The sequence below is a fragment of the Psittacula echo genome (genome assembly GCF_963264785.1).
Source record: "Psittacula echo genome assembly, chromosome: 10".
NCBI classification, from domain to species: Eukaryota; Metazoa; Chordata; class Aves; order Psittaciformes; family Psittacidae; genus Psittacula; species Psittacula echo.
This window is the reverse complement of record NC_137741.1, coordinates 1,385,805-1,411,104: the sequence shown is the minus strand read 5'-3', so window position 1 is coordinate 1,411,104 and position 25,300 is coordinate 1,385,805. Positions and strand designations below refer to the sequence as shown.

At 55.9% G+C, this 25,300-nt stretch overlaps 2 protein-coding genes across 6 annotated transcripts; one reads left to right on the top strand and one right to left on the bottom strand.

The window, feature by feature from the left end:
• Positions 1–64: 64 nt before the first annotated feature.
• On the top strand, positions 65–12,235 carry GRAMD2A (GRAM domain containing 2A; the record flags this gene model as incomplete). 4 transcript variants are annotated; one of them, XM_080626578.1, is made up of 12 exons in its annotated part: positions 65–124; positions 3,489–3,602; positions 4,208–4,265; positions 5,454–5,526; positions 5,608–5,711; positions 6,435–6,533; positions 7,385–7,456; positions 8,367–8,429; positions 9,915–10,071; positions 10,380–10,479; positions 10,587–10,694; positions 11,452–12,235. In XM_080626578.1, the coding sequence occupies exons 1-12, from the start codon at positions 90–92 to the stop codon at positions 11,453–11,455; spliced, it is 987 nt and encodes a 328-aa protein (XP_080482704.1). In that variant the 5' UTR covers positions 65–89. The 4 variants fall into 4 exon arrangements, with proteins under 4 accessions (XP_080482704.1, XP_080482703.1, XP_080482706.1 ...); XM_080626577.1 differs by lacking the exon at positions 11,452–12,235 and having other exon boundaries at positions 10,587–10,698; XM_080626580.1 differs by lacking the exons at positions 65–124; positions 11,452–12,235 and adding an exon at positions 887–918 and having other exon boundaries at positions 10,587–10,698.
• Positions 12,236–14,123: 1,888 nt separating this feature from the next.
• On the bottom strand, positions 14,124–21,286 carry SENP8 (SUMO peptidase family member, NEDD8 specific). 2 transcript variants are annotated; one of them, XM_080626532.1, is made up of 2 exons: positions 21,191–21,286; positions 14,124–16,401 (listed from the first exon to the last, which is right to left on the bottom strand). In XM_080626532.1, exon 2 carries the CDS (start codon positions 16,356–16,358, stop codon positions 15,720–15,722), a length of 639 nt encoding a protein of 212 aa, XP_080482658.1. In that variant the 5' UTR covers positions 16,359–16,401; positions 21,191–21,286; the 3' UTR covers positions 14,124–15,719. The 2 variants fall into 2 exon arrangements, with proteins under 2 accessions (XP_080482658.1, XP_080482659.1); XM_080626533.1 differs by lacking the exon at positions 21,191–21,286 and adding an exon at positions 17,771–17,886.
• Between the last annotated feature and the right edge of the window lie 4,014 nt (positions 21,287–25,300).

The window sequence follows — 25,300 nt, the reverse complement described above, 5'->3', positions numbered from 1 at the left end:
AATGAGGGTGCGCGGAGGGGGCGGGGCTTGGCGGCGGGCGGCCAATGGGAGGGCGCCGGGGTGCCGCGAGGAGGCCGGGCGCGCGGGGCATGACGGCGCCGGGCAGCGCGGGGCCGCCGCGCAGGTACGGGAGGGGGGGCGGCGGCGTGAGGCGGCCGCGGGGGTCCGGCGGTGTCCGGGGGTCGGGGGTGCCCGTGCCCCAGGGCGCGGTGCGGAGCCGCGGGGCGCCCCTCGCTGCCGCTGCGAGCCCGGTGCCCCCCCTCGGCCTGCCCCCGGCCGGCGGCGCCGCGCTGCGAGGGGAGCGCGGAAGCACCGAGCTCCGCCTCCCGCTCTGAGGGGACGGACCGGCCCCGGGGGGTCCCGCCGCTCTCCGGCCCGGGAACCGCTGATTCCGCCTTGGCCGAGGGGTGCTCCCAGCCCGGGCGGAGCCTGGGCCGGTCCCGGGCACTGCCGTCGGTGCTGGGCGGCGGACGAGCTGCCCCCGGCCGGGGGTGCCTCACGGGGCCAGCGGCCGCGCCGTCCCCGTGGCGCGGGGCTCTTGGAGCCGGTGGAACCCGGTATCCCGGGTGCTGGGGGCGGCCCTGGGAGCGAGGCCCTGGCTGTCGGCCCGGCTGTGACCCACCGGGCGCAGCGCCCCGGGACGGGCCGTTCCTGGAGAGGAACCCGGGTGCGCTGAGGGAGGCGGCGTGGGGCCCTGCGGCACACACGCACCGGGCGCCGTGTCTCCGTGCCGGCCGTGACCTCCGGTCTCTCCCCTGACAGCGCTGCTCGGGACCCGCCGTTCCCCTCCAGCATCCTCGGCGGTGGCTCCGCTCCAGCAGCCAACACACGGGACTGAAATGACCTTGAAAGCCGGGAACAAGGGCAGCTCGCCGGATCCCGCCCGGGCTCGCTCGGGCCGAGGCAGCCCGGCCGCAGGTGCCTCCCTCTGCCTCTGATCCTCGGCTTTTAGTTTTGGGAGGCAAAATCCCTCCCTCCCTCTCTCCTGCCTCTGCCGCGCGCTTCCCCCGTGCTCGTGCCGGCGGCGGGGAAGGGATCCCGGGAAAATCCAGCGCTGTTGGAGGGGCTTCCGACGGATCGTGCCCAGGCTGGATCCCAGCATCGCGTAAGGAAAAGGGAGACGTTGGTCCGGGGAGAGGGAGAAGCTCCGGGTTCCTCCTGGCCAAGCCGCAGCCTGGAGGCGAGCTGGGGGTCTCTGGAAGGGGCTGTCTGCCTCGGGACAGCGGGCAGGGGGCCGGCAGTGTTTTCCCTGTGCTGGGAATTCCTGTGCCCACCCGCTCCGTCTTGTCTTGGGAGATCCACACTCCGACTGTTCCTGCTCCGCTTGTATTCTGGGACACTCGGGATGGTGATTGTCTTGCGGGAGCGGCTTCCTGCTAAGAAAATCCCTCGAGGACAGCCTGGTTTTCTCCCTGTGCTGGCACTGGAAGCGGCTCCAGGCAGGGATTGCTCCCCATCAGCTCTGTGGACCCCAACCTTATCTCACCTGTGCCCCTGAGCCCTGGATCTCTATCCCTGATGTATCTGGGAGCCAGGACAGAGCAGGATCTGTTGAGGGCAACTGAGGCAGCTGCTGCAGTGTCTCTGCTGGGTTGCGGATGCTCCTCATAGCCCCCAGCCCCTCCCTGGAGCAGCCTGGTCCTGGCATCGTGTCTGGGACCATCTTGTCCAGGACTTGTCCTTGGCAGTGACCAGATTGGGAAGGGAAAGCCGGGACAGGGCCATGGAGCATTCCGGGTGCTCTCCAGCCTTTGGCCCTCCTCATTCTAGGGGATTTCTGTGTGTTTGGTGACCCTGGGGAGCGGTTCTCGGTGCCATCTCCTCAAGCAAGGGCACCTCTCCCCATCCCCTTTGTGGTGCCCCTTGGCGTCAGTCCTGTTCCGGGCTAAATCCGCTCGCCTGGATTAAGCGGTGGGGATTTAAGGGATGATGCAGGGGAAGCTGGAGCAGGCTGAGCTCTGGAGAGGGAGGCTCTGGAGCAGGCTGGAGCCCCTTTGTCCAGCATGGGGACAGGGGGAGTGCAGGTTTCAGTGCCTCCATGGTAGAAGTTTTGGCTTCAGGGCAGTGTGGCATCAATGTGGCATCACCATTTGGGACAGGCTGCCTGTCCCAGAGCCATGGGGTGGCTGAGGAATCAGGCAGGGACAAAGCCTTTGATGTGATGCCAAGAGATGTTATTTTGGTGCTTCTTGTTGGCAGAGTCTCCCTTCTCTTCCAGACACATCCTTTGGCCTGAGCTTCTCCTAAGCCGCCCCCAACCTCGGTGTGATCATCCCATCCCGCAATGCTTGGGTTTGGGGACCTTGCTGGCAGCTCGTTCCCTTTGCACACACTGGCTGTGGAGAGCCAGGAGCTGGTTCCAAGCCTGGTCACTTGTGTTCAGGTTTTCTGCAGCCCCATGTGTGTGCTGCATCTTCAGGGAGCAGTCCCTGTGCTTCCAGCTGGGATTCAGCCTGGCTCCATTGCATTGGGACAGTGTCTTGTCAGGCCCCTGAGGCTGCAGGGACATGGGGTCTTCCGCTGTCGGGGTGCAGCACCCCCTTCCTGGTTCTCCCTGGGTCTGTGGGGAGCCATTGAGATGGGTTTCCCTTCAGATAAGTCCCTTGGAGCGGGTGCAAGGTGTCCAGGGAAGTACAGGCGGCAGAAGAGCCCCTCTGCCTGTAGGGAGCGGTTGGTATGGCTTCTGCCGCACTGCATCGCCCCTGCAGGCACCGGGATGTGCTCCAGCTCCGTGCTGTCCATCCTGCCTGTGCCCCACCTGCTCTGGCAGCCGAGCTTCTTCCCTTGAGTAATTTCCTCTCCATATTCCGGGGGCTGTTTCCGGGCTCCTCCGTGCTGCCGGAGCCTGTGGATCGCTGCTGCAGCCCCTGTGCCCTGGGACCGCGCTCCGCTTTGGCTCTTGGTGCCAGCCGCGTGGCAGCAATCTCTGGTTGGGGTTTGCTGAGGGTGGATGTGTCACCTTTCTGGCCCACCGGGTGATAACCTCCCTGGGAGCGTGTTTGCTTTACCTGTCACAGCTGATAAGCTCCTCTGATAAAACCCATGATAGCAAATAAAAGGCTTCAAGGATTGGGGAGCAATGAAACGATGAAACGAGGGAGGTGGTGTCCTTGGCAAGGGCTCTGCCCTGGGAAGACGCTGTTTTGCCAACACGGAGGAGCAGATCCTGGCACTCACTGTCCAGAATCTCTGGGAAGTTTCATAAACCTCTGGCTCCTGAGGAGTGGCTCGGCTGCGGAGGGTGCTATAGGAGCAAGTGCTGCTCTTTGACCGCTCGGCTGCAAGTGCCGAGGAGTTCCTGGGAAGGAACGTCCTTATTTTTTCCTCCACGTGACGTGGGAAGTCACAGCAATGTTCCTGCTGTCCTTGACTGGCAGATACCAACCACTGTGTGCAGGCTGGGACTGAAGGGAGTGCATTTATGGCTCCAAACCACATCTCTTCCATTTTTCCCTCTCCCTTGGGGGCTAACGCGCTTCTCCTTGCAGTGCCAAGCCGATGCATGAAAAAGCAGCTCCCCTGAAGAGCCCCGAGCCCATGCACGGCCGTGAGAAGCTGGAGACATCCCACAAGCAGAGGAGTTTGGATTCCCTCGATGGCAGGTGAGGGGCAGCGGGGTCTGCAGTCAAGGATTTGCTCTTTTTCCCTCCTGTTGTGACCTCCTGCAGCATCCCTGCTGCCTCCAAGCCCCCAGGTGTATCCCACCGGCTCGGAGGGTCCCCTTTTGTTTTGGCTCTCACGTATTGGCAGGGAGGGAAGGAGGGGTTTGGGGAAGGGACCGGTGTTCCGGGTTGCTGGGAGGATTTCACTGTCTCTGTAGTTTCTCCCTTCATTTGCTGGCGTGGTGGATGCAGATGGGATCCCCCGGGCCCCATCCTACCGCTGGGGCATGTTCCCAAACTTCCATTTGTGCTTTCCGTGGGGAAACCTTGCGCTGGCTGAAGCTGCTCCTAACCTGTCCCTGCTGCTGCCGGGGCTCCTTCCCCTGGTGCTAGGGTGTATTTTGGTGCAGGCACCTCAATGCTGGTGCCTCCACCATCAGCTGTTACTTAACTGTGATACTGTGATACATCCAAATGTGCCTTCCCTGGGTCTCTCTTCCATCCTCTGCATCTTGCTGTGTCTCCCCTTGCAGCTCCCGTGTTCGAGGGAGCGGGTGAGACCTGGGGCTCCTCACTCACCTGATGACTGTTATTTTGCCTTCCAGCCTCCGCCTGAATGAAGCCCTGAAGGATGAGGACATCAAGAAATGCCACCGGGAAGTGGTAAGTCTTGAGCTTCGCGAGTGAACGGGCTGGTTCCTTGGAGCCCGACCCTGGCCATTGGCCATGGAGGAGCCTGCTCCTGGTGTAGGGCAGAGGCTCCTGTCTGTGTTTCCAGGGGAGCCATTGGTGGTTTCAGCGGGTCTGTGATCTGCCTTGCAAACACTTCCAGGATTTTCCATCCAGAGCAAAGCAGAGAGCAGAAATCTTGACTGTGGGCAGCTCAGTTCCCATCTGTTTGAACCTTTTTGGTTGTTCAGATCATGCCCAAAGTAGAGCTTTTTGGTCCACCTGCAAACAGGAGATGCTTTGGAAGAGGCAGGAGCAGAGGGAGCAGTTGTTTTGCCTTTCCCCACAAAGAAGACAGAGAAGAAAAACATTTTGCTGATGAATCAGAGGCCTCTAGGGGGGGTTATGGGGCTGTGCTGGGGCTGGGGAGTGTTTCTTGAGGGTAGCTTGGAGGTGATGCCACGAATCCCCCCCGTCCCCCTGAAACACCCCCACCAGCACTCCCACCACCCCGGCGTCTCTCCAGGGGGTGTCTGAGCCAACCCCAGGTGGTGCTGAGCCTTGATCCTCTTACAGCCCAGCTCATCCAGTGACGGGGGGTGTTGCGCAAAGGTGACCCTGTCACCGTGGGCAGGACAGGAGGTGTCCCTGGGGAGCCCCGGGGCAGGGGTACAACCCTGCCTTCACAGGGCTGACTTACTGCAAAGCTCTGAACTGCTTTGGAGCCTTTGGCTTATCCCCAGAACCTGCCGAGCCTCCCGCGGCAGCCTTTGAAGAGACACCGGGAATATAAATAGCTGGATGGCGCGGTGTGATGGGCACAGAGCAAGTGCTGTCACCGTGCCCCGGATAAGGGAAGAGCTGGAGGAGGAGGAGAGAAACCGCCGGGCAAGATAAATCGCCTGCGGATGAGGCTGGGAGAAGCCCAGCTCCTCCCAGAGGCTCCGCAGCCTCCATAGGCATTAAGGGGGGATGTTTACCTGGGACGATGGCGCAGCGTCTGCTGGGTGCGGGATCGTCTCAGCCTCCTGCAGCCCTTCGTGCCCAGCGTCCCCAGCCCGGTGGGACCCCCCTGCGCCGGTCCCAGGTGTGGGCAGAGGGAGGTTTTGTTGCAGGAGGGTGTTTGGAGGGGTCTCCTCATCAACGAGGTCACCGGATAACTTTGCTTTGCTTCGTTTTCAGGCCGCTAGCAAGTACAACTCCCAGTACCACAAACTGTTCAAGGACATCCCCACGGAGGAGAGCGTGTTGAAAGGTGAGTGAGGCGGTGAGGGACGGGCCTGGTGGTGGCAGGATCCGGCCCGTGGTCTGCCATGGCCCTTTGTCTGCCTTGCAGTTTGCTCCTGTGCGCTCCAGAGAGACATCCTCATCCAGGGAAGGCTTTACATCTCCCCCAACTGGCTCTGCTTCTACGCAAACCTTTTTGGGAAGGATATCAAGGTAACGTCGGGGCTGGCTCACCCCAGTCCCATAGGGCTCACAGATGTGGCTACACTGCAGTTATCCCCTCCTGCACCCAAATAACCCCAAAATCACCATCAAAAGCCTCTGTGCTTTTGAGAGGAGTGTGACTGCTCCTCCTCCTCCTCAGATCACCCCTAACATTGGCCTGGGGAAACCAAATATTGGCTTGGTTTAGAGTTCCCTGATGTAAAACCTCCTACAAGCCGCAACAGCGTTTGAAGGAAGATCAAAGCTTGGGGGGGGGGAAAGATTTGAATCTCTCCTGGCTTTTCTTCTTGATTTACAGTCTGAAGCTTCCCCGTTAGCCTTGTGGCTGATTGAGATCTTGGGGAGAGACAACTTCCTTTAAAACTGGGCTGAAGAACTGAACTATTTCCATCAGCCGCTTTAAACAAATACCTGTTGGAAGAATGGGGATCAACGAAGTCATCCTGCCATGGATTACATCCTGCTTTAGTTTTACCTCTCCCTGGGCTTGTGATGGGTTTCAGACTCACCGGGGGGTGTTTCCCCCACGTCCCTGCTGTTTTGTTTGAGTAGAAACTGTCTCTGAGCCGAGATTAGCGCAGGGGGATGACGTGAGCTCTAATAAAGCCCAAGCTGCTCTGCTTGGGGTGTAATTCTGATGTGTGCTGAGTGTCTGCCTTGCGAAGGAGCCTCCTGGAGCTCGCCCCATCCCTGTGTCTCTTTGTCCTCCAGGTGGTGATCCCGGTGGTGTCCGTGCAGCTGATAAAGAAGCACAAGACCGCTCGGCTGCTGCCCAATGGCCTGGCCATCACCACCAATGCCAGCAGGAAGGTAACACCAGAGCCTCGCCGCAGCCCTGCTCCAAGCCAGCTCTGCTTTGAGAGCAGGGAATGAAGCGATTCCAGCTGGGAGTGGAGCAGTGCTGTCCGTGCTGGCAGCCAGCCAGGGCAAACACCGTGGCTTTGCTTTTGTTTCTGAATTTCACTTTGTTTCTGGGCAAAGCAAAGCCCAAGTGAAACTCGGTCGAGCCTGACAAATCCCCACCAGGCTCAAATAAAACCTTTAAACTCCTTAGAGCACAAGCAGGGGAGGGGCTGGGGCTGGTGTTCATCCCAGCTGCCGGAAAGCTTGGATAAGGGGCTGAATTTCCAGCTGCTAAATCACAGTGGGTGTTGGCTGCAGTGAGCTGACGTGGGCCTGCCCGATGTGTCTTGAGTCCTTGCCTGCTGGCAGCAGCGTGCGTTGCCCATCCCCGGCCAGGGTTATTCCCGTGGGGTTTTGGGAGGGCGTGATTCCTGCAGGGTTTAAGCAGGATCTGGGTGTTCAAAGCAATCTGGTTGCAAACCTGCTCTGCATCAGGTGAGGTAGGCACTGCCCTGTGTGCCCTTGTGCCGACCCATGGGGATGTTTTCCGTCGCTCCCAGCCCCGTTTGCTGCCGCATCCCTCTGGGCTGATCCCGGGAGCCCTCACGGGAAGAGCAGCTGAGCAAGACTGACCCCAAAAAAATCTGGTCCAGGTTTTAGGTGGCTGCAAAAATAACAGCAGGAAACTCCGCAGGGGGATGTGGCTCCTGCAGGAGGGGAGAGTCAAGGGCAGGACGTCTCTGTCTGTCCCCTGCCTGTGGAGAACCGGACTCGGGATGGGGGAATCTCTCCTGGCAGCTCCTCTCCTTCTCTTGCAGTACATCTTCGTGTCCCTCATCTCCCGTGACAGTGTCTATGATGTCCTGAGGAGAGTCTGCACGCACCTGCAGGTACCCTCCACCCCGTGTTCCGGTGGCCACAGGGCTCTGCACTGGCCTCCAGGGCTGTGTTTCAGGGAGCAGAACCCTTCAACCCCCACCCCACCATGGCTTCAGATGCTCCCAAAGCCCTCTCTGGTGCCCTGCTGCCTTTTCCCAGCGTCCTCACCCTGCAGCAAGGGACGGGAGGAGGGACAGGAGCCGTGCCCTGGGCACATCTTGTCCCCAGGAGCTGCCGCTGGGCTATTTTGGGTCATGGATGGCAGAGGCAGAGCCCGGAGTTCCTGCTCCCTCCCAGGGCGTGTAGGTGAATTGTGCATAATCCGGTAGCAATACGAGTTCTGCCGCTCTGCACATCGGGGCCCGTGCCCCAGGTCTGGAGTCTGAAGGGAAGGAAAAATGGTACAAAGTCAAGGAAAATTTGAATTAAAATGTCTAAGGGGAAAGAGCCATCATCAGCCCTGGAGCTGGAGAGCAGGACTGTAGGGATCTCCCTCTCCTTGCCTTTGAAGCATGTGGGAAGCAGTGCCGGGGCCCTTCCCCACCTGGCAGGGTGTCTGCTGGCTGTGTGGGGTGGTGATTTGGGTGACTCAGCTCCATTGCCAAACTGGGGGATTTCTCCTTTGAAATGTGCTGGGCTCTGCCTACATATTCCCGTTTCCCTCCCCACAACGCTTTATCCCCTCTGCTGGAAGCTGAGGCTCAAGCAGAGCTGTGGCCCCATAGGGTTTTTGGTGATGGGAAGCCGTGATGCAGGGCCCTGTCCTCTGCCAGATGCTCTTCTTTGTCCTCACATCCCTGTGCTCGCAAGCTTTAAGCAGGTGCTCTTCACAGACTCTCCAGGAAAGTCAATGCTCAGTTTCCTGGCGCTGGTTGAGGCAGGGAGGGCAGCACCATCACACCCGTTCCTTTCTCCTTCCAGGTTTCGAGTAAGAAGAGCTTGAGCTTGAAGGAGCTGACGGAGGAGCCTGATGCTGTGTCACTGGTGAGGATCAGGGCAGCTCTGGGAGAGGGAAGGAGCCCTATGAACTCCCGCTGTGGGCAGGAGAGTGTCCCCTGGGTGGGTTTAACACCTTCCCAGCGCTGGTGCAGGCAGGTTCAGTGTGGAGTCGGTCCCTCTCCCCTCGGGGCTGACAAAGGTCATGTGAGGATGTGGCTGTTGCCTTCATAGCGCGTGCTCTGGGATGCTCATGCCCTGAAGTGGCACAAACAGATGGGTCAGGAGGATGGTTTGGGCAGCCCGTGGCTGAGCACGAGCCTCTTGCTCTCGGGGGTCCGTACAGAGATGGAAAAACTCGGAGCTATGTGGGAAATGGTGCTGCTCTGCTCCCGCTGGCTGATGCTGTTTGCAGCCAGGAGCATGGATAACAGGCTGGAAATCTGGTTAATTATCCCGAAACCTGTGGGGTGAGTGGGATGGCTCAGAGCCAGGATGCTGTGCGGGGGAAGAGCGTGACCAAGGGAGCACGAGAGGTCTCATCCTGCTGCCTTTGGAGCACAGCAGGGCTCTGCTCTGCCCACAGTGGCTTTGTCCCTGGCCAGCAGGATGTGTCCTCTCCATTAAACATGGATGGCCCATCCCTGTCTCTGTTCCATCATGAAGCCATTGGTGCTGTGGCTGTGCTGGGGCATGGAGCATGGTGTCCTGCATGGGCTGGCGGCCCTCTGCACCGGCTGGGTGCAGGAGGTGACAATTGGAGTGGCCCTTGAGGGACAGGGCTGGTGGCATCCCAGGGGTTGAAGACACTTCTCAAGGGCTGAATCAGGAGCGATCCAGGCTGGCAGCATCTCCCAGTGCTTCTGAGCGCTGCAGCCCTTCAGCAGCTCCAGCCCTAGCGATACGTTATCAGGGGAAGCCCTCTCCGTGTCGGTTACCACCCTGCTCCATTCAGTGCTTCTCTGGGATGCTGAGCCATGGGGCAGGTGAGGGGCTCTTGCAGGATGGTGGAGGCCATGCTGAGCTTCAAGGGGGGTGGAGGAGCTGGCAATTGGTATTGGATGCTGGAGAGGGACTGTAGTGACAGGACAAGGGGTGATGGGTCCAAACTGAAGCGGGGAAAAGTTCAGGTTAGATCTAAGGCAGAAGCTCTTCCCTGTGAGGGTGCTGAGGCGCTGGCACAGGATGCCCAGAGAAGCTGTGGCTGCCCCATCCCTGGCAGTGTTCAAGGCCAGGTTGGACACAGGGGCTTGGAGCAAGCTGCTCTAGTGGAAGGGGTCCCTGCCCGTGGCAGGGGTTGGAACTGGATGAGCTTTAAGGTCCCTTCAACCCAAACCAGGCTGGGATTCTGTGATTCAGGGCAGGCATGGGGTGTGTGGGCAAGGCCTTCCTATGGCAGTAGGAACCTGCATCCCCATGGGGCTGGTGTCCTAAGTAGCACCAGCTCCACCTTAGGATGATGTTTTGGGTCTGCCGGTGCTCGATGGAGGTGCTGAATATGGCCCCGTTGCTCCCGCGGGGCTGTTCCTGCAGGAGGTGATTGTCCCTGAGGGCAAGTGGAGGAAGGTGTCACCCGCTTCCCTGTCCCTGTCGCTGCCGGACACCGACTACCAGTGCATCCACCGGGCCTCCGTCAGCAGCCTGAGCACCAAGGAGAGCTCCTTCACCTCCGAGGAGCCCCTGGTTTCAGGTGAGGGCTGTGTCTGGTGCGAGGACACGGGTTGGGCCCGGCCCTGCACCATGTGCTGGATGTAAACCTCCATAGAGCCGCCTTCCTCCATCCCGTGCTCTCGTGGACGGAGTTTCTGCCTTGTGGACGAGCAGGGTTGAGGCTGGGAGTCAGTGATGGGGTCCTGGGGGTGGGATGCGGTCTGGCTGTGGGGCCTGAGCCCTCAGCCATGTGCTTGTGAGGGAGAAGTAGCTGATACCTGAAGGCTCCCGGTAGTCAGAGGAGCACGAGCCCCGTGCTGTGCTGCTGACTCTGCGCTTGTGTTGCAGAAAGTGCAATAAACACAGAGGAGGAGCTGGAGGTGGAGCAGAGCTGCGTGGCGGAGCTGAGGCCCTCCGACTACCAGCTCCTGAAGATCTTCATCGTGCTGTGAGTGTGCGGAGCAGCCGCGGTGCCGGGGGGGACAGGGGGTACCCCGGGAACGTCCAACTCAACCACTGGCCACTGAGCACTTGTGCTTGTTCCTCTGCCCCCAGCATCTGCCTCCTGGTCGTGTCCTCGTCGTACCTGGCGTTCCGCATCTTCCGCCTGGAGCAGCAGCTCTGCTCGCTCAACCGGGACTACCTCTCCCGTGGGCACAGGAGGTGAGGGGCCCCCAGGGACACTTCGGTGCAGGGGGGTGGCACCATGAGTGGAGGACCTGAGGTGCAAAGAGCAATGGCTCCGTGCCGTGTCCCAGGGATTCCTCATCCTTCGTCCTGCTGGTGGGATGGCTGATGGTAGACCCCAAGGTGTCATCCCCATGCACTGGACGATCCCATCAGCTGCTGGTTTGTGTGACTGAGGAAAGCTCTGCTGTCCCTGAGACTTTCAGCCCTTGGGAAGAAGCTTTACTTGTGGGTTTGGGGCTGGTTTCTGGTTGTAGGAAGCACTGGGGTGGAGCTGGGCTGTGCCCTGAGGCTAACATGACCATGGGCATCATCAAGGGATGGACATAGAATCATAGACTCACAGGATCAACCAGGTTGGAAAAGCCCTTTAAGCTCATCCAGTTCCAACTGTTCCAAGCACTGCTGAGGCCACCCCTAACCCATGGCACTGAGGCCTCGTCTCCACGGGGTGTGAACACTTGCAGGGACGGTGCCTGCAGCCCTGCCCTGGGCAGCCTGTTCCAATGCCTGAGCACCCTTTGGGGCAGGAATTGTTCCTCAGCTCCATCTAAACCTGCCCTGGTGCAGCTTGAGGCCGTTTCCTCTTGTCCCATCCCTTGTTCCTTGGAAGAAGAGACTGACACGAGTGGCTTCCTTGGGTTGGGGACACTGGGGGGACTCGTTCATATGCCCACGGGGCCTGGGCACGCTGCTTCCATGGCTGCTCTCTCACCCATCTCTCTGCTTGCAGGTGACCGTTGCCCCCAGCGCTGGCTGAGGACAGACACTGGGACGGTGTCACCCCATGTACGGATCCCGGTGCTGAGTCCTCCCGGCTGTGGCTGTTGCACAGGACCTGGCTTTCCCTCAGCCGGTAACATGGGACCAAGTATCTTCTCTCTTCCTACTGGCATCTGCCCCTGGTGGGACCTCTTGGCCAGCTCCCGGCCACCGGTGCCAACTCCCCATCCCACTGGAAACCTGTTTTCTCCCCGGGATGCTGCTGTGCTGTAGCACTGGACGATGGCTCAGGGCTGCCGAGTGGTTGGACCTCCCCTTAGGACTTGCTGCTAAAATGGGTGCTGGTTTTTATCCCAGGCTTGGATTTTTCCTGTTAAAAGATGACTGTAGGCTCACTGGGAACCCCCAGACATAGGGATTTGTTGCTGCTGCTGCTCTGGGTGAAGCCCGGGCAGCAGTTCTGCGCTGATGAACCTGCCTCTTTGTCCCCTTCTCAGTACCCCTGGGACCGCAGCCGGAGGAACAGCCCCAGCCCTGGGGGCGCGTGGAGGGACAGGAAGAAAGGGGCCACCAGCCCTGTGGGACAGCACCCAAGAGTGGGGGTACAACCAAGGCCCCCCAGCTCTGCTGGGCTCTGTGCTGGCTCCCAGCCCTTCTCTCCTGGAGCACTGGGCCATCTCGGGATGCGTGTGTGTGTCTGTGTCCCCTGCAAAGCACTTTAGGGTCCCCCAGACCAGGCGCTTGGTGCCGGACCAAGGCTGCAGTAGCCCGTTCCCCTCGTTCAGACATCCCAAATGGAGCCAGTGCCTGGCACTGGGGAAGGTCCCGGGTCGCAGCGTGGCTGTGCCCTCGTGGAGCCGAGTCCCGCAGGGTTTGTCCCACCGGCTCCCCCCGGAGCGCGCTGGGGTGATTCCTGTGGGATTCCTTTCGGTTTTCTTTCCTGTTTTTTGGGAACTACAAGTGCTGATGGGGCCAAACCCCCGTGCTCGGGGCAGCGCTCGCTGTGCTCCTGGGCCCGGAATGGCTTTTCAATGAAATAAACCCAGGATTTTCTAGCACATCGGTGTCTGCTGCGGAGCTGGGCACCCCAGCATCGGGGCTGTCCTGGTGCTCCTTCACTGGCTGCAGCCTCAGGGCGTAGATTACATGGGGCCAGCCCTGTCCTTGTGTGGGTTTGAGGATGGGTGCCATCGCCTTGTTCTCCCTTTGGGCCCGCGCTGGCGGTACCTGGGGCTGCATGGATGCTCGTGGGTGCTCAGCAGCGTTTTTCCACGCTGTGTGCCACCTTGGCCGTGCTGAGGAGGGGAACCCGGCTGGAGGTGCAGCCCTGGCTGCGGCAGGAGAATCAGAGTGGCTTTTGGGGGACCCCAGAGCCAGGGAAGCTGCGGGTGCCGGAGAGCCTGGTGCGGTTTCTTCACTAGGTGGCAGCAGAGACTGCGGGATGTGGCACTTGGGCTCTGGCGGGGCCTTTCTCCTGCCTGAGCATCCTCAGCCCGAATTCCCCCTCCCACCAAGCCCGGCCCGCAGAGCAAAATGCATGAAAATGAGTGAAATGCAAGGAAACAACACAACTTGGAAAGACCCGGTGGAGCTGGGGGTGGTGTCACCCCATTTTTCGGGAGGTTTAGTACCCTGGAGTGCTGGGGCTTGGGCACGTTTCTGCTACAGGTCTGTTGAAGCCTTTGAGTTTGTGGGTGACCAGTGGGTGCAAGGTGCCATCCCACTGCTGCTTCATCCCCAGTAGGCACTCACCCCTTTCAAAGGGGTTTGGAGTTCTTTTTTCTAAACCCAAACTGGTGCTCAACAGGTTCAACCTTAAAGTGGGGTTTATGCCCCCAAAAATGAGGTTTAGAGGTTTAGGATTGGGGTTTTCTGGGGCTTGTGTGCCCAGTGTGGCTTTGGATGCTCTGCAGCACTCAGTGCAAACCATGTGTATGGAGGTCCCTTGTTCCTGTGCCGAGCGAGCTGTGTGATGGTGGTGACAGACACCTCAGCTCCTCTGGGGGCTCTGTGGTTGCCCCAGGGGTGGGACAGTTGGCTGACGTGGAAGAGGTTTGGAAGAGCCCCTGGCACGGTTCAGGGGAGTTCCTGCTGCAGGGCCCTGGGGGTGTTCTCCAGCCGGTGTTTGCCTGCCTGCTCGCTGTGTGTTGGTGTTCCTGGTGACGCCCTGCTGGAGCTTATTTGCTTTTCTTTGTGTAAAGGAATGCCACGTAAAAGCCTCGGGTGCAGGAGATGTCCCTGGGTGCTCCCCATGCTAGCTCCTGCCACGTCCCTTGGGGACAAGGAACACGGGGTGCCCCCCTGCCCTCAAGTCCCCCCTGATGCTTCCCATGGCACCCATTGTCCTGCCTTCCTCCCTCCCCTCTTCCTGTGCTCCGAGCTCAAATCAACCCATAAAGACAGGATTAGGTGATCAAATGTGCCTGTGTGGCTGCCTCACTGTCACTTGAGGTGCTGCTGGAGTTGTCCCTGGGCTCACTGGCTCTCTGAGGCTGATTTCTGCTCTGTTTCACCCACTGCAGGGCACAGAGTGGCCGAGAGGCCGCTGCAAGACCCAACAATCATCATGGCCTTGATAGAAATCAGCAGGTACCTACACAAGGACAGGGTGATACAAGTGCTCAGCTTGGTTCGAGTTTTATTCTGGATCTGGAGCAGCAGTGACATTGCTCCGGCAAAGCCACAGAGTCCAAAGTGAATCCCCTTCTTTGAGCGGCTTCAACCCTCTCCAGGGTTTTCAGCTCCACCAGAGCACAGAAGGGGTTTTCCAGGAAGTCTGGAAAGGATGGATGGGATGCCCTGACCCACTGGGGGCACTGCAGGAAGGAGGGGAATGACCCCGACCCTTGCTTCGCTCCACTGCTGGCACTGTGTGTTTCCTGGGGTGTTTTGGAAGAGCTTGGCTGTGGCTACTTACCTTTCTCTTAGCAACAAAGGAAGTTTAAATCCTTCCTAAAGTTCATTGCCGTGGTGCTGGTACACACACACTGGTGGGCCTGGGCTGGCAGTGTGATGGGTGAAGATGTCCAGGGTAAAAACAATCCTTCCTCCTTTCCTATTCCGAGGGCTCTGGTTAACCTCATTTCCCTGCTGCAGCCGGCGCGCTGGGGTGTGGTTGCTCTGCTAGACACTACCTGGGCAACCTGCTCCTGGCTCCTCATGAGGGTAGAGCTTACTCCTGCAACAACATCCCAGATTAATCTTTATTTTCCTTACTGCTAAGCCCATCTTTTCACAAGAGTCTCTCCCAGCCAGTGCAGGAGGGAAAGTGTTTCGGTTCGAAGGGTATTAAGGACTTCTTGGGCTTCAAGGAGACCGCAGTTATCTTTGGCTTTTATAACTCAAACTCTGTCCCTTTGTTCTCCCTGGTGTGTTTTTTTTCTTTTATCTCAAGTAACAGAACTGGTTTTGTGCTGGAGGAAGCAGCACCTGAGTGCTGTGAATGCCAGCGAGGGCTGGGGAGCAATGAGGAACCTCCCCAAGTAGAGAGGACCTGAAATCCTCATGAAAAACACAAACTTCAAAGAGTGAGTGTTCCTTTTCATCTCAGTCAAGTTCCCTTTCCTAGGACCGGGTTTCTCAGCTTCCTATTAATCTTCCAGCAGCTTAAAGTCAGGTTTTAATTTGTAGTAAGAGCAAGGTGGGGAACAGAAAAAAGTTACAGCTTAGGAACACCTGTCTGAAGAAAAGTGATTCTCCTTTTGCCTGGTTCCTTAATTAATCGTAGCATTTCCTTTGGAGTCTCATCTTTTGACAGGTAACATCTCAGTATCAGGTTTTTGGGGGTAAAACAAATCCTCGGTGCTAAATCCCAGACTGCTGGAATGCCACTAGCGGGAGGCACAGATTAGAAGTAGCTGTGAGAAAGCAGTTGGGGGCCTGGTTTTAAGGGGCATTTGCTAAACCTGGCTTGGAGCAGCAATGTCTGTGGCCAGTTAAAGCCACCTATGAGGGCATGGTGTCTGCTGAGCAAAAGGTGGAGAAGTCTCTTTAGCAATAACCCATTTTGCCACAGCAACTAGTGTAAAACTTCACCACGAGAGGATTTTCTTTGAGAGCAAAGTGACTTTTCATGTTACAAGTTCGAAGGCCAGTGATTTCCAGAGCGGGCTAAGGCTTTTTCAGGAGGAAAGGGGTGTTTGGGGGTCTAGCCATGCTGGAGGGGTTACATTCTTCTTCTCTGGGACAATCCTGTGCATGGGCATCTCCCTCAGGCACTGGGGGTGCTGCCTCGTGGATGGGGAAGGCAGTTTTTGGAGGGTTGGAGCTGCATTTCCATCACTTCTGTGCCAGTTTCGTGATGAGAGCTTTCCACTCCGATCTCTTCTGCGTAATGTAGGAGGGGGTGAGGAGCTGCAGCAAAGGCTCTGGCCAGCCTCTGAAGTATCCCTGACACAGAGCCTCCGTGTTGCAGATCACGTACATCCCACAGTCATAGCTGTTCTGCTGGGCAGGCGCCTTCTCCTCCATGAAGGTTGCTTTGCCCCCTTTTTTGCCCAAGAACGCCTCCAGCTTCCCTGCTACTTGCTTGGCATGGACAGAGTTGCATTTACTGTGGGAATCGTAATGGGCAAAGCACTTTTTGTCCCTGAAATAAACCAGTAAGCTCCAGTGGGTGCCCCCAGCGACCTGGTTGGAGTTGTCATTGATAGGCAAGAACACCAGCTTCTTGTGGAGAAGGTCCAGTGGTTGAAGGAATATGGCTATTTCTTCCTGACTAAGGGCACATTTAATGAACTGAGCCACTTCGGGGCTGATAAAACAAACCTGATCACTGAACTCTTGGAACTGGTGGTTGGCAAAGTACTCAAAGGCAAACCCGATGATGTGATCATTGAGCCAGTTTGGGGGCTCCAGCAAGGCCACATCCGACTGCCTCAGCAAACTGTCCATGTAACTGAGAACAACAGGGTCCATCCTGCGCTCGTCTGGGCCACAGCACTCCAGGCAACTTCAAAAGCTGAAATGTAGGAAGGGAAGAGGAATTAAGGAATCGGGTCAAACCTGGGACAAGATACAGCTCAACAAACATCTAGAGCTCCTTCTCAGGAAGCTGGGAGCAAAAGCCTGGGTTTCCCAGATGGGTATTTGAAGGACCAGTGTTTGAACCATCTGCCAGAGGATAACAGCTCCTCATCTGCAGTGTGTGATGGGTTGAGCCAAGCTCTTTGGCTGCTCTAGGAGCAGTGTGTGGCTCCAATTAGATAAGTATTTCATCATTACGATCTTAACCTCAAAGAGAAGTGATTTCAAAGCAGTTCCTGCTGGGGAACTGCAGGCACGCCTTCGGTTCTCGGCTTAGTGCATAAACCATACGTGATGGAGGAGAAGTCAGCTGGTGTCTTGGTGTTTCAGTGCTTTACTTGCACCGTGGCAATCGCTGTAACTCTTTGCATCACTGGTATTCCATAAATAAAAGCCTTTCAGGGCTGCCTGACAGGCAGATGGTCCCTTTCACCCAGCAGATAGTGCCACAGCTCAGTGCCAGACACATGACCTGTTCCAGGAAAACCTGCTGGCCCGCCAGCACAGGAGGCAGGGCAGCGAGGAGGTAGGAGAAACAAAGCAAAACAAAGCAGTTCCCTACCGTGGGAATCTTTAGGACAACCTTGCTGGTAGAGACCTCAATAACTCAAATGCCACTGAGGCTGGCTGGGCAGCAAAACACCTATTGTTTTAACTTGCTCAAATTTTGCTCACAGAAGGAGAAAGCACTCGTGGGTGCACTGAGGGGTGAAGATCCCTGCAGCCTTCCACTGGTGATGTCCACCTGCAAACAGAAGTGACTGCTTTTCCAATCTTTTACTTTGTTATTTGTCCAGCCTACATTCTTCCCTCTTAATCTGCACCTGCTTTGCATAACCAGAGGCTGCTTATCCTTAAAAAGGCACCTGGAAATCCAAGTAGGCTGTAGCACTCGTGTTTGAGGACATACTCAAGGGACTTCCAGACAAGACTTCTCCTGACCCTGAGTTGTTTCCCTTTATCAGGTTATCTGAGTATCCACTAGTTCTGGTCTTCCTAGCAGTCATGGAATCAACGAATGGTTAGGAAAGGACCTTAAGATGATCCTATCTTACATAATTCCTTTTCAGAAGCTGCTGCATTTGCTGCCTTCATATCACAGGGGGATTAAGGTGTGTTTCAGTGCACCAGGACATGCTGATCAACAGACAACACAAAACACTCTCCAGCACTGGACTAGGACTTAGAAGGAGATCTTCAGAAGAGAAACTGTGGATTTAAACCCCCTATATCAGCCCTAGTTTTCCTCTTGCCCGGGCTCCTCAGCTGCTGTGCTGCACTATCAGCCCCTGAGAACTTCTCACCTTGCCAGGACAGAGCTAGAAACGCTGCAGCCAGGGATAGTGGTGACGTGACGTGGTTTGGCCTCACCCTTTCCTCATCTGTGCCAAGAACAGCATGAAAACATCTTCGGATTTCCTAAAGCACCGTGTGAAAACGAGCAATGATAAGATCATCTAAATATGATTCCTTATAAATAGGGGGAAATAAAAAGATGAAGTTGTGTTGTTTACATGTTAGGAAGAAGTACATTTGTGCCTCTTATCACAATGTGAATCATTAAAAACTATCATTCCTGGCCAGGTATGCATAAATTAAGAGAGATTTATCTCTAAAACATCTTGGCAAGGTCACATCACATGTGATTTGTAAATACCTGAATGGATGAAGCGTGCTGCATGTGTGACACGTCAGAAGGAAGGGCTGAGGGCGAGTATCTGGGGCTTGAAAAAGCTAATAACTGTTTGTGTATGGCTGATGGATCCGAGAGATGCCAAGCAGCAAGAGTCACTGCAGAGGAAGGGGAGCAGTCACTGGTACTTGTACTGAGCCAAACACAATGGTATTTGGACGTGCTTCCTCCATTAATGAACTCATAAACTATTTCCAGGTTTGTGGAGCAAATCCTTTGCAACAGCCTGCAGTAGAAAAACAAACCAAACCCCAGACCAAGTCCCAGCAGCTTCGTAGCGTGCCTGAAAATAGTCTTGTATAAAGAGCAGGTTTAATGGGGTCACTTCTGGCACATGCACATACAAGGCCCCGCATTTTCCTTTACTGTGTGGGCTTTCTGCTTCATCTTCTCCTAGAGTTGTATGAAGCAGCAAGCAGCTTTCCATTCCAGTCCAAGTGGGATAATAGGCTAGGGAAGGAAGCGTGTGTCCTGTGTTCTGTTCGTTTTCCACTCTGCAGGAACATCATTTGGGTTATTTTTTTGGTTGAGGAAAAAAAAAGAAAGAAAAAGAGACATTTGGCAGCTTCCTACAGTCAGGAAGGGAGAATGGTTATAGCAAATGCTTAATTGCCACTAACTACTACTTTTAATTTTATTGCCATCTGGTATTTGTGAAGCTGGTTGTGAGTTGTGCAGGGTGACTCACCACGTGCAGCACACAGCTTAAAGGAAAATCCTTCGCAGGCTGCGATGCCTTTCAGAGCCACTTAAGGTAAGTGGTGAGAACTGGGAAAGCGTAGCAGAACTGGGAAAAGCCATGAAGGAGGTTCTTTCGTTTGGGAGAAGCTCCCCATTAAAGCTCAAGATGAATCCACAGAGAAGCTAGGATGTGGATTTCAGACCTCTGATGTTAAGGAGTGTTGAAATCCAGTTGCAGATCACAGAGAGCCCTGCTCAGACACAGCCAGGATTTGCTTCCTGGAGGCTCCAGCACACTCTGTTCAGGAGTTTTCATCAAAATAGGAATAAATAGTGATGCAGGCCCAGAACACTTGTTGCAGGCTGCCAACAAGAGCCTTGCTTGTTTGTTTTATTTGCATATTCATAGTTGGAATTTGGACAAACTCTGTGTAACCCTCAGTGCCTTGGAGAGATATTTGCTGCCCCGTTTTGAGTGCTAAAACAAGACCACCAGGGAGAGAAAAAGGAGTATTTAAATCAAAACATCATGAAGCCAACTGAGATGAAACCACTCATTTCATTTATGGATTTGAAGACAGTGCTGTCTTGCAGTGTCTTGCAACATGGCAAGACATCAAGTTTCTCTCGTCTTGAGGTTGTAACAGTTTAACAAACGAGCTGCTGCCGTTAGTGCAAGTTTGCTCCATACACTGATGGGAGCACTTTGTGTCCAGGACACGAGCCAACGCCTGCGTTTTGTAACCCTTCACAAAAATAACCCAAACCTGTTATTTTCACGACATTAAAGCTGACTTCCTTCTGCTTGTGATTGGTGCCTTGCACTCTGAAGGCAATGCTTGAGAGCCAGGGAGTGCAACTCCTTAGTCACTAAGTGTAAAGAGGCAGTGATGGAGCAAAGAGTATAAATTAAGGATGAATCAGATTCCTAGAGTCTACTTTAATAAATTAAAGGTACTAAGAACAGCCAGAGGCAGTATTTGAAGGCACCACGTCACTAAATTCCTGTACCGAGTTTAAAGAATATGAAGGTAAATACAAGAAAATACCTGAAAGGCAGATTATTCTTTACTGGGGAAGAGCAGGATGGACAGAGAAGTTTTCAGCGGTTTGGCTGAGCTCATTGTACAATCAAGAATAAAAGGCCCCATATTTTCCCGTTTTACTGGAAACACGAGTGACACCCTATCAGCACTCTGAATAGTGGTTGTTGTTAATGATCAGTCGGGGAACATCAATTTCTGTATATCAGTGTGAGCTGGGCTGGGCCACCTGCACCTGAATGTCTGTATTCATCTGTCTCCTAACAAAGCCAGAGAAGAAACCTGAGCAAAACTAAACAACTCAGCCAGAAAAGAAGTACAGTTGTCTACTCTTTCATTAAATATAAGCAATCTCTGTAGCCTAGAGAGTATAATTCCTGTATGACAAGACAACAGAGCCTTGGCAGATTCAATACATCCTGAAGGCTGGACTTGAGGAACACATTCAAATTCCTGTATGCCCAGACAATGCCCAAACCTTTCAATCCCCAACAAATTCCCCAAACCAGGGGTGTGCAGCTGCTCTGCACAGCCAAACTCCAGAGCCCTGCTTCGTTTCACAACATCTCATGGGGCAGCCAAGTAAAAGCCAGAGGAACTACACCAAATCAACCGTTTTGCTCCTCAGGGTGGGGTTGGCCAAAGTGTGAAGAGATAAAAAACCCCAGTAACTGGAATGTGTGAGGATGAGACTTCTGGAATAACGATGGGATAGCCCTCAGCTCGCTCACCAACATGACATTAAACCAGGCGCTGATGGACCATATTCACCTATTTGGAGAACGGCTTTATCCAAGTGGGACATGCTGGGAGGGAAAACCCTTTGCCTGAGCAACCTAAAGGCTGCAGGAATTCAGTCATGAGAAGGAATTTGGTCAGAGGAATGGCTTTGGGTCATCGCTGCTCATGGAGACGTGACCCAGGTGATGTGCTCGATCCCGAGCTTCTCCCACCGGCTCGCAGCCGGTGCCGGCCGGGATCACACACGAGAGCAGCCCCCCAGGAAGAGCCCGCTCCTCCCGGTGCAGGTTCTATGGAGATAAACGAGAATGAAGGGGAGAGGAGAGGGTTCCCCGGGAGCAGGGCTCAGCCCGGGACCAACCGGTAGCACCGCTCCAAGCGAGCCCGCCCAGGCCAAGCTGTGTGCGGGCAGCCCCGGCTCCATGTTTACCGATTTTAACCATTTTACCCCGAAACTCGCGCTGAAGCCTCCGGACCCCCAGACCCTGCGGGCACGGCGACCACCGCCGGGCCCTACCGACGCCGCTGTTGCCATGGCAACCCGCGCCCCCGCCGCCGCAGCTCACCTGCCGCCTCATTCCCCGCTCGCCCTCCGCCGAGCCGGCACCGGCCGGTTGCTGCGCGCTGCCGTAAAGCTGCCACCGCCGCGTCGTAACGACCCGGCTGCCTCAGGGTGTGCGCAGGCGCAGAAGGAGGGGCGGGAGGGCAGGGGGCGTGGCCCGAGGGGGCGTGGCAACGGGCGGGGCGCGCGCCCTGCCTCCGCCTCCCCACCCCTCCCCGGGCGGCGGCGGGTGCGTGCGGGCAGCGCGCGCGGACGGCGGGAGCGCTCGGTCCTGCCCCGACCCCCCCCCCCCCCTCCCTCCCATCGCCTCAGCAGCGCCCCCTCAGCGGGAGCCCCCTCAGCGGCGGCAGCGGGCGAGGGATGCGCCGCGCCCCGGCACCCAGGTGAGCGGAGCGGAGCAGAGCAGAGCGGGGCGGCGGCGACCCCCGGTGTCCCCGTGTGTGTGAGGTGGGAGCGGCGGGCGCGGTGCGGCCGCTCGGGGCCGGGGTCGCCGCGTCCCGCTCGGCGCTAGGCGGGCGCGGGGGAGCATCGCCCGGTGCCGGGGGCCGGCGGGAGCCTTTGTTCGGGAGAGCGGCCGAGCCCCCCCCCGCCGCGGCGGGTCAAGATGGCCGGGCCCCCCCCTCAGGCGTGACCGGGCGCAAGGTGCGGAGCGGCCCCGCAGCGGGCGGGCCCCTTCCGCGCTGCCCCACGCGGGTCCAGCGGGGCTGCCGGGCTGGAGCTCCCCGCTGCCAGCGCGCACCCGCCCGGGCTGGGCTGGACACGCAGGGCGCGAAGGCACCAGCCTGAGCGGGGGGGATCACCCTCCGTGCTCCCGCTGTCACCAGTGGGCGGGCGGCGTCCCCGCAACACCCCACCCCGAGCGGGGCAGCAGCCCCGGCGCCGCGGCGATGGGCGCTGCGGACAGGCACCGGCGCGGGCAGAGGAGCGGCCCGTTACGCCACTAACCGGGAGCGGCGTTACCGATTCCCACCCCGCCTCAACGAGACGTGTCTGGGTTTAGCGCAGGGTTTGGCTCGCTCCCGGCACGCCGGACCTTTGCGGGAGCGCTGCCTCTCCGAAGGCTGAAATAGTCGATATTTCGTTCTGGAATTTTCCTAAATGTAGCTGAAACCGCCCTTGTTTTACCCCCCCCCCCAAAAAAAACCCCCTCCGACGTGACTCGTGGTAGGACCTGCCGTGAGTTCAGAGCCGGGCGTTTTGCCGCCCTTCTGCTTCTAGCTCAGCTTCCTCCTCCATTTACGTTTTCGTATCCTGAAATCAAGTGGAGATTCATAAAGTCAGAGCGTGAGCTCAGCAGAAATCATGGCTTGCACATCCCTCGCCGCAGCGCGCTACCCTGCCCATCGGTGTGCGTAGCGGCAGAGGAAGGGGAGTGCTGCTATGGGGAGAAACCCAGCTAAATTGGTAACAAAGCGCTTTGCAATAGATTATTAGTTGGAGAACTGGTTTCTGGCCAGCTCGAGCGTTTTCCTGACTCTTTTCCTGGGGGAGCGGTAGGAAATGACAGGGGAGCCTCGTCTCTCCTGAGGAGATGTGTGTGGACGCGGTGGTGACAGGCGGTGAATGCGTAAGCGGGACCTTACTGAGCTGAGCTTAACCACGGGCACCAGCAAACACCGGCTGGGGTCGGAGAGGCAGTGTTATCTCTGAAGAGCATCTTCTTCAGCCTGTCACCCTGGAGTCATGCGATAATCACGATTTCCCCTGCGTCCTTGAGTAAACTCATCCATTTCGGTGACTTTTCTCATTTTATGTTTAGAAATCAAATCAAGAGGGTTCTATTTCCCTTATGGAGGCTTTCCCAACCTTTTCTCTCGCTCTTGGCCATGATTTTGCATCCCCAAGCCCATTTTGGAAGCTGTTGGTTTGGCTGCTGGCAGTAGGGAAGCAGCAGTCAGCAGTGCTGGCACACGACTAATAAGCTTTTGTTTCCTGGGCTATCAATGATGATGCAACTTCATATATATATTTATTTATTTATTTATTGCAACCAGTACACAGATCAGGATGGCTTTAGAGATGTTTCGAAAGGCCTTTGGTCCGTCAGTGGTGCTTCTGCGTAATCTGAAGAAACATCTTTATTTGAATTCCCCGATTCTCTTTATGTTCTAAAGGAATATTAAAATGTAGGCTCAGTTTTGCAGACCGTGCGTCTGAGTTATTTCTTCTGTGCATCCACAGCTCCAGTTATGATTTATAAAGTTCATGGTTTTATATGTTTTTCTCTTTTTTGGGGGGTGTGTGGGGGAGAGCTGCATTTTAAGATGTAAAGGTATCAAATGGCTGACACAACATCTGCTGTTGCAGTATCTTGCACAAGCACAGGCACAGCTGCCACCTAAAACTCAGACTCGCCAACCTTTAGGATCCTTTGCTAGGAAAATCAAGCCATCTAAATGTTTCATGCCTAAATTATTTTTATCTGGGACGTTCGTGGTACTTTTAGTGCATCACGTTGGCAAGAAAACCTCTGGGAATGTAAAGCATGTGAGGTCAGGCTCTTGGGAAACGGGAAAGCTGAGGTTACCTGCGCAGCCTTCGTTTAACTTGTTACGAAGTAGGGCTGCACTAGAAATCCTAATCATTCATGTATGCCACTTGATTTCTGGAATGACGGCATCCAGCTCTGGATCGTGGAACAGATTGTGCCTCTGCATCACCCACAAGTCAACAGGGGGAGTACTGGCAGCACAGGGATGGTGCTGGTCCCTCCGCTGGTTGCTACCTCCATCCAGCTTGTGAGGAAGACTGCGGTTCACCATGACAGCCTTGGGACCAAGCACTCTTAAAGCCTTAAATACCTGGAGTAGCGCAATGGCGAGTAAATGCGATCTGAGTGTTTCTAAAGCCATTTGGGGTGGCTGGTTTTGGTGGGCATAGCATGGGTGTTCTCTGCCAGATTCTAGTTCTTGGTCCAAACCATGCAGCTCTTGAACATAATTCCTTAAAAAGTGCATTTATTCAGGAGAAAACCAGGTTGCTGAGCCACTTGGAGTGTCTGAGCCGGTCAAACTTGATTTCAGGAATTCCTGCATCCCGTTGCTTTGTAAATAAAATGGGATTGCAGTCCCACTCGCACGCCAGATCCTCGAGAAGAGCTGCTGTCTGCAGGAAGGAACCCCACTGGTTTTAGATGTGGGTTTTCCTTGCTGCCGCATTGCCTCTGAGATTGAAGGAACCTTTGTGATGTAGTTAGTGAAGCTCTCAGCCTGGTGATGGGGTCTGGCTCCACAGGGCGGGCTGGGTGCAGGTTTTGGCTATAGAAGATGTGTGTTTTGTGTGTGTTGAGGTTAAAAAGAGCATCTTATTTTCTCAGTCTTGGGTCCTGTGTGCTGACATTTGCTGAACTTCCTCCTCACTGAAGGGGATTTCTCTCTTCTCTAAAAGTAAATGTGAGCATAAATATTTAAAGGATCATGGCTTAAGTTTAGGAGTTGGAGACTTTCTCTAGCATTCCTCTGGACAAAAGCAGCATCGACAGGGATCTGGGGGTTGGCTGGGTAGTTCCCTGCTCTGGGAAGAAGCTTGTTAATGGTTTGGGCTTCCTGCTGCAAAAATACTACACTGTGTGTTCAGGCTTGATGACTGGAATTGTCACAGAGCTCAGGCATGGGCTCTTACTCCTAAGGATGAAATGCTGCTGATGGGATGTCTATAGATCATCAGAGTTGAGATGATTTTGATGGTCCTTTATTGTCCTTTCACTCAGGTCAGATTTTTCCATAGGCTTTGAGTGTGTGTGTGAGCACACAGGTGTTCAGGGTTGAGACTACATAAACCAAACATGTGAGCCTCTGCCAGGTAGCGGATAATAACAGGAAAAAGGGAAATGGAATAGTCTTTGTTTTCTCTATGTGACTTGAATCTCAAATCTTGCTACCATGGTCGGCAGGTCCAACACTGGTGTGATTGTAGAATCATAGAATGGTTTGGGTTGGAAAGGACCTTGAGATCACCCAGTTCCAACCCCCCTGCCATGGGCAGGGACACCCCACACTAAACCATGCCACCCAAGGCTCTGTCCAACCTGGCCTTGAACACACCGCCAAGGATGGAGCATTCACAACCTCCCTGGGCAACCCATTCCAGTGCCTCACCACCCTCACAGTGAAGA

Coding starts and splice junctions, on each gene's coding strand:
- SENP8 (XM_080626532.1), bottom strand. CDS start 16,358: ATGGACCCTGTTGTTCTCAGTTACATGGACAGTTTGCTGAGGCAGTCG.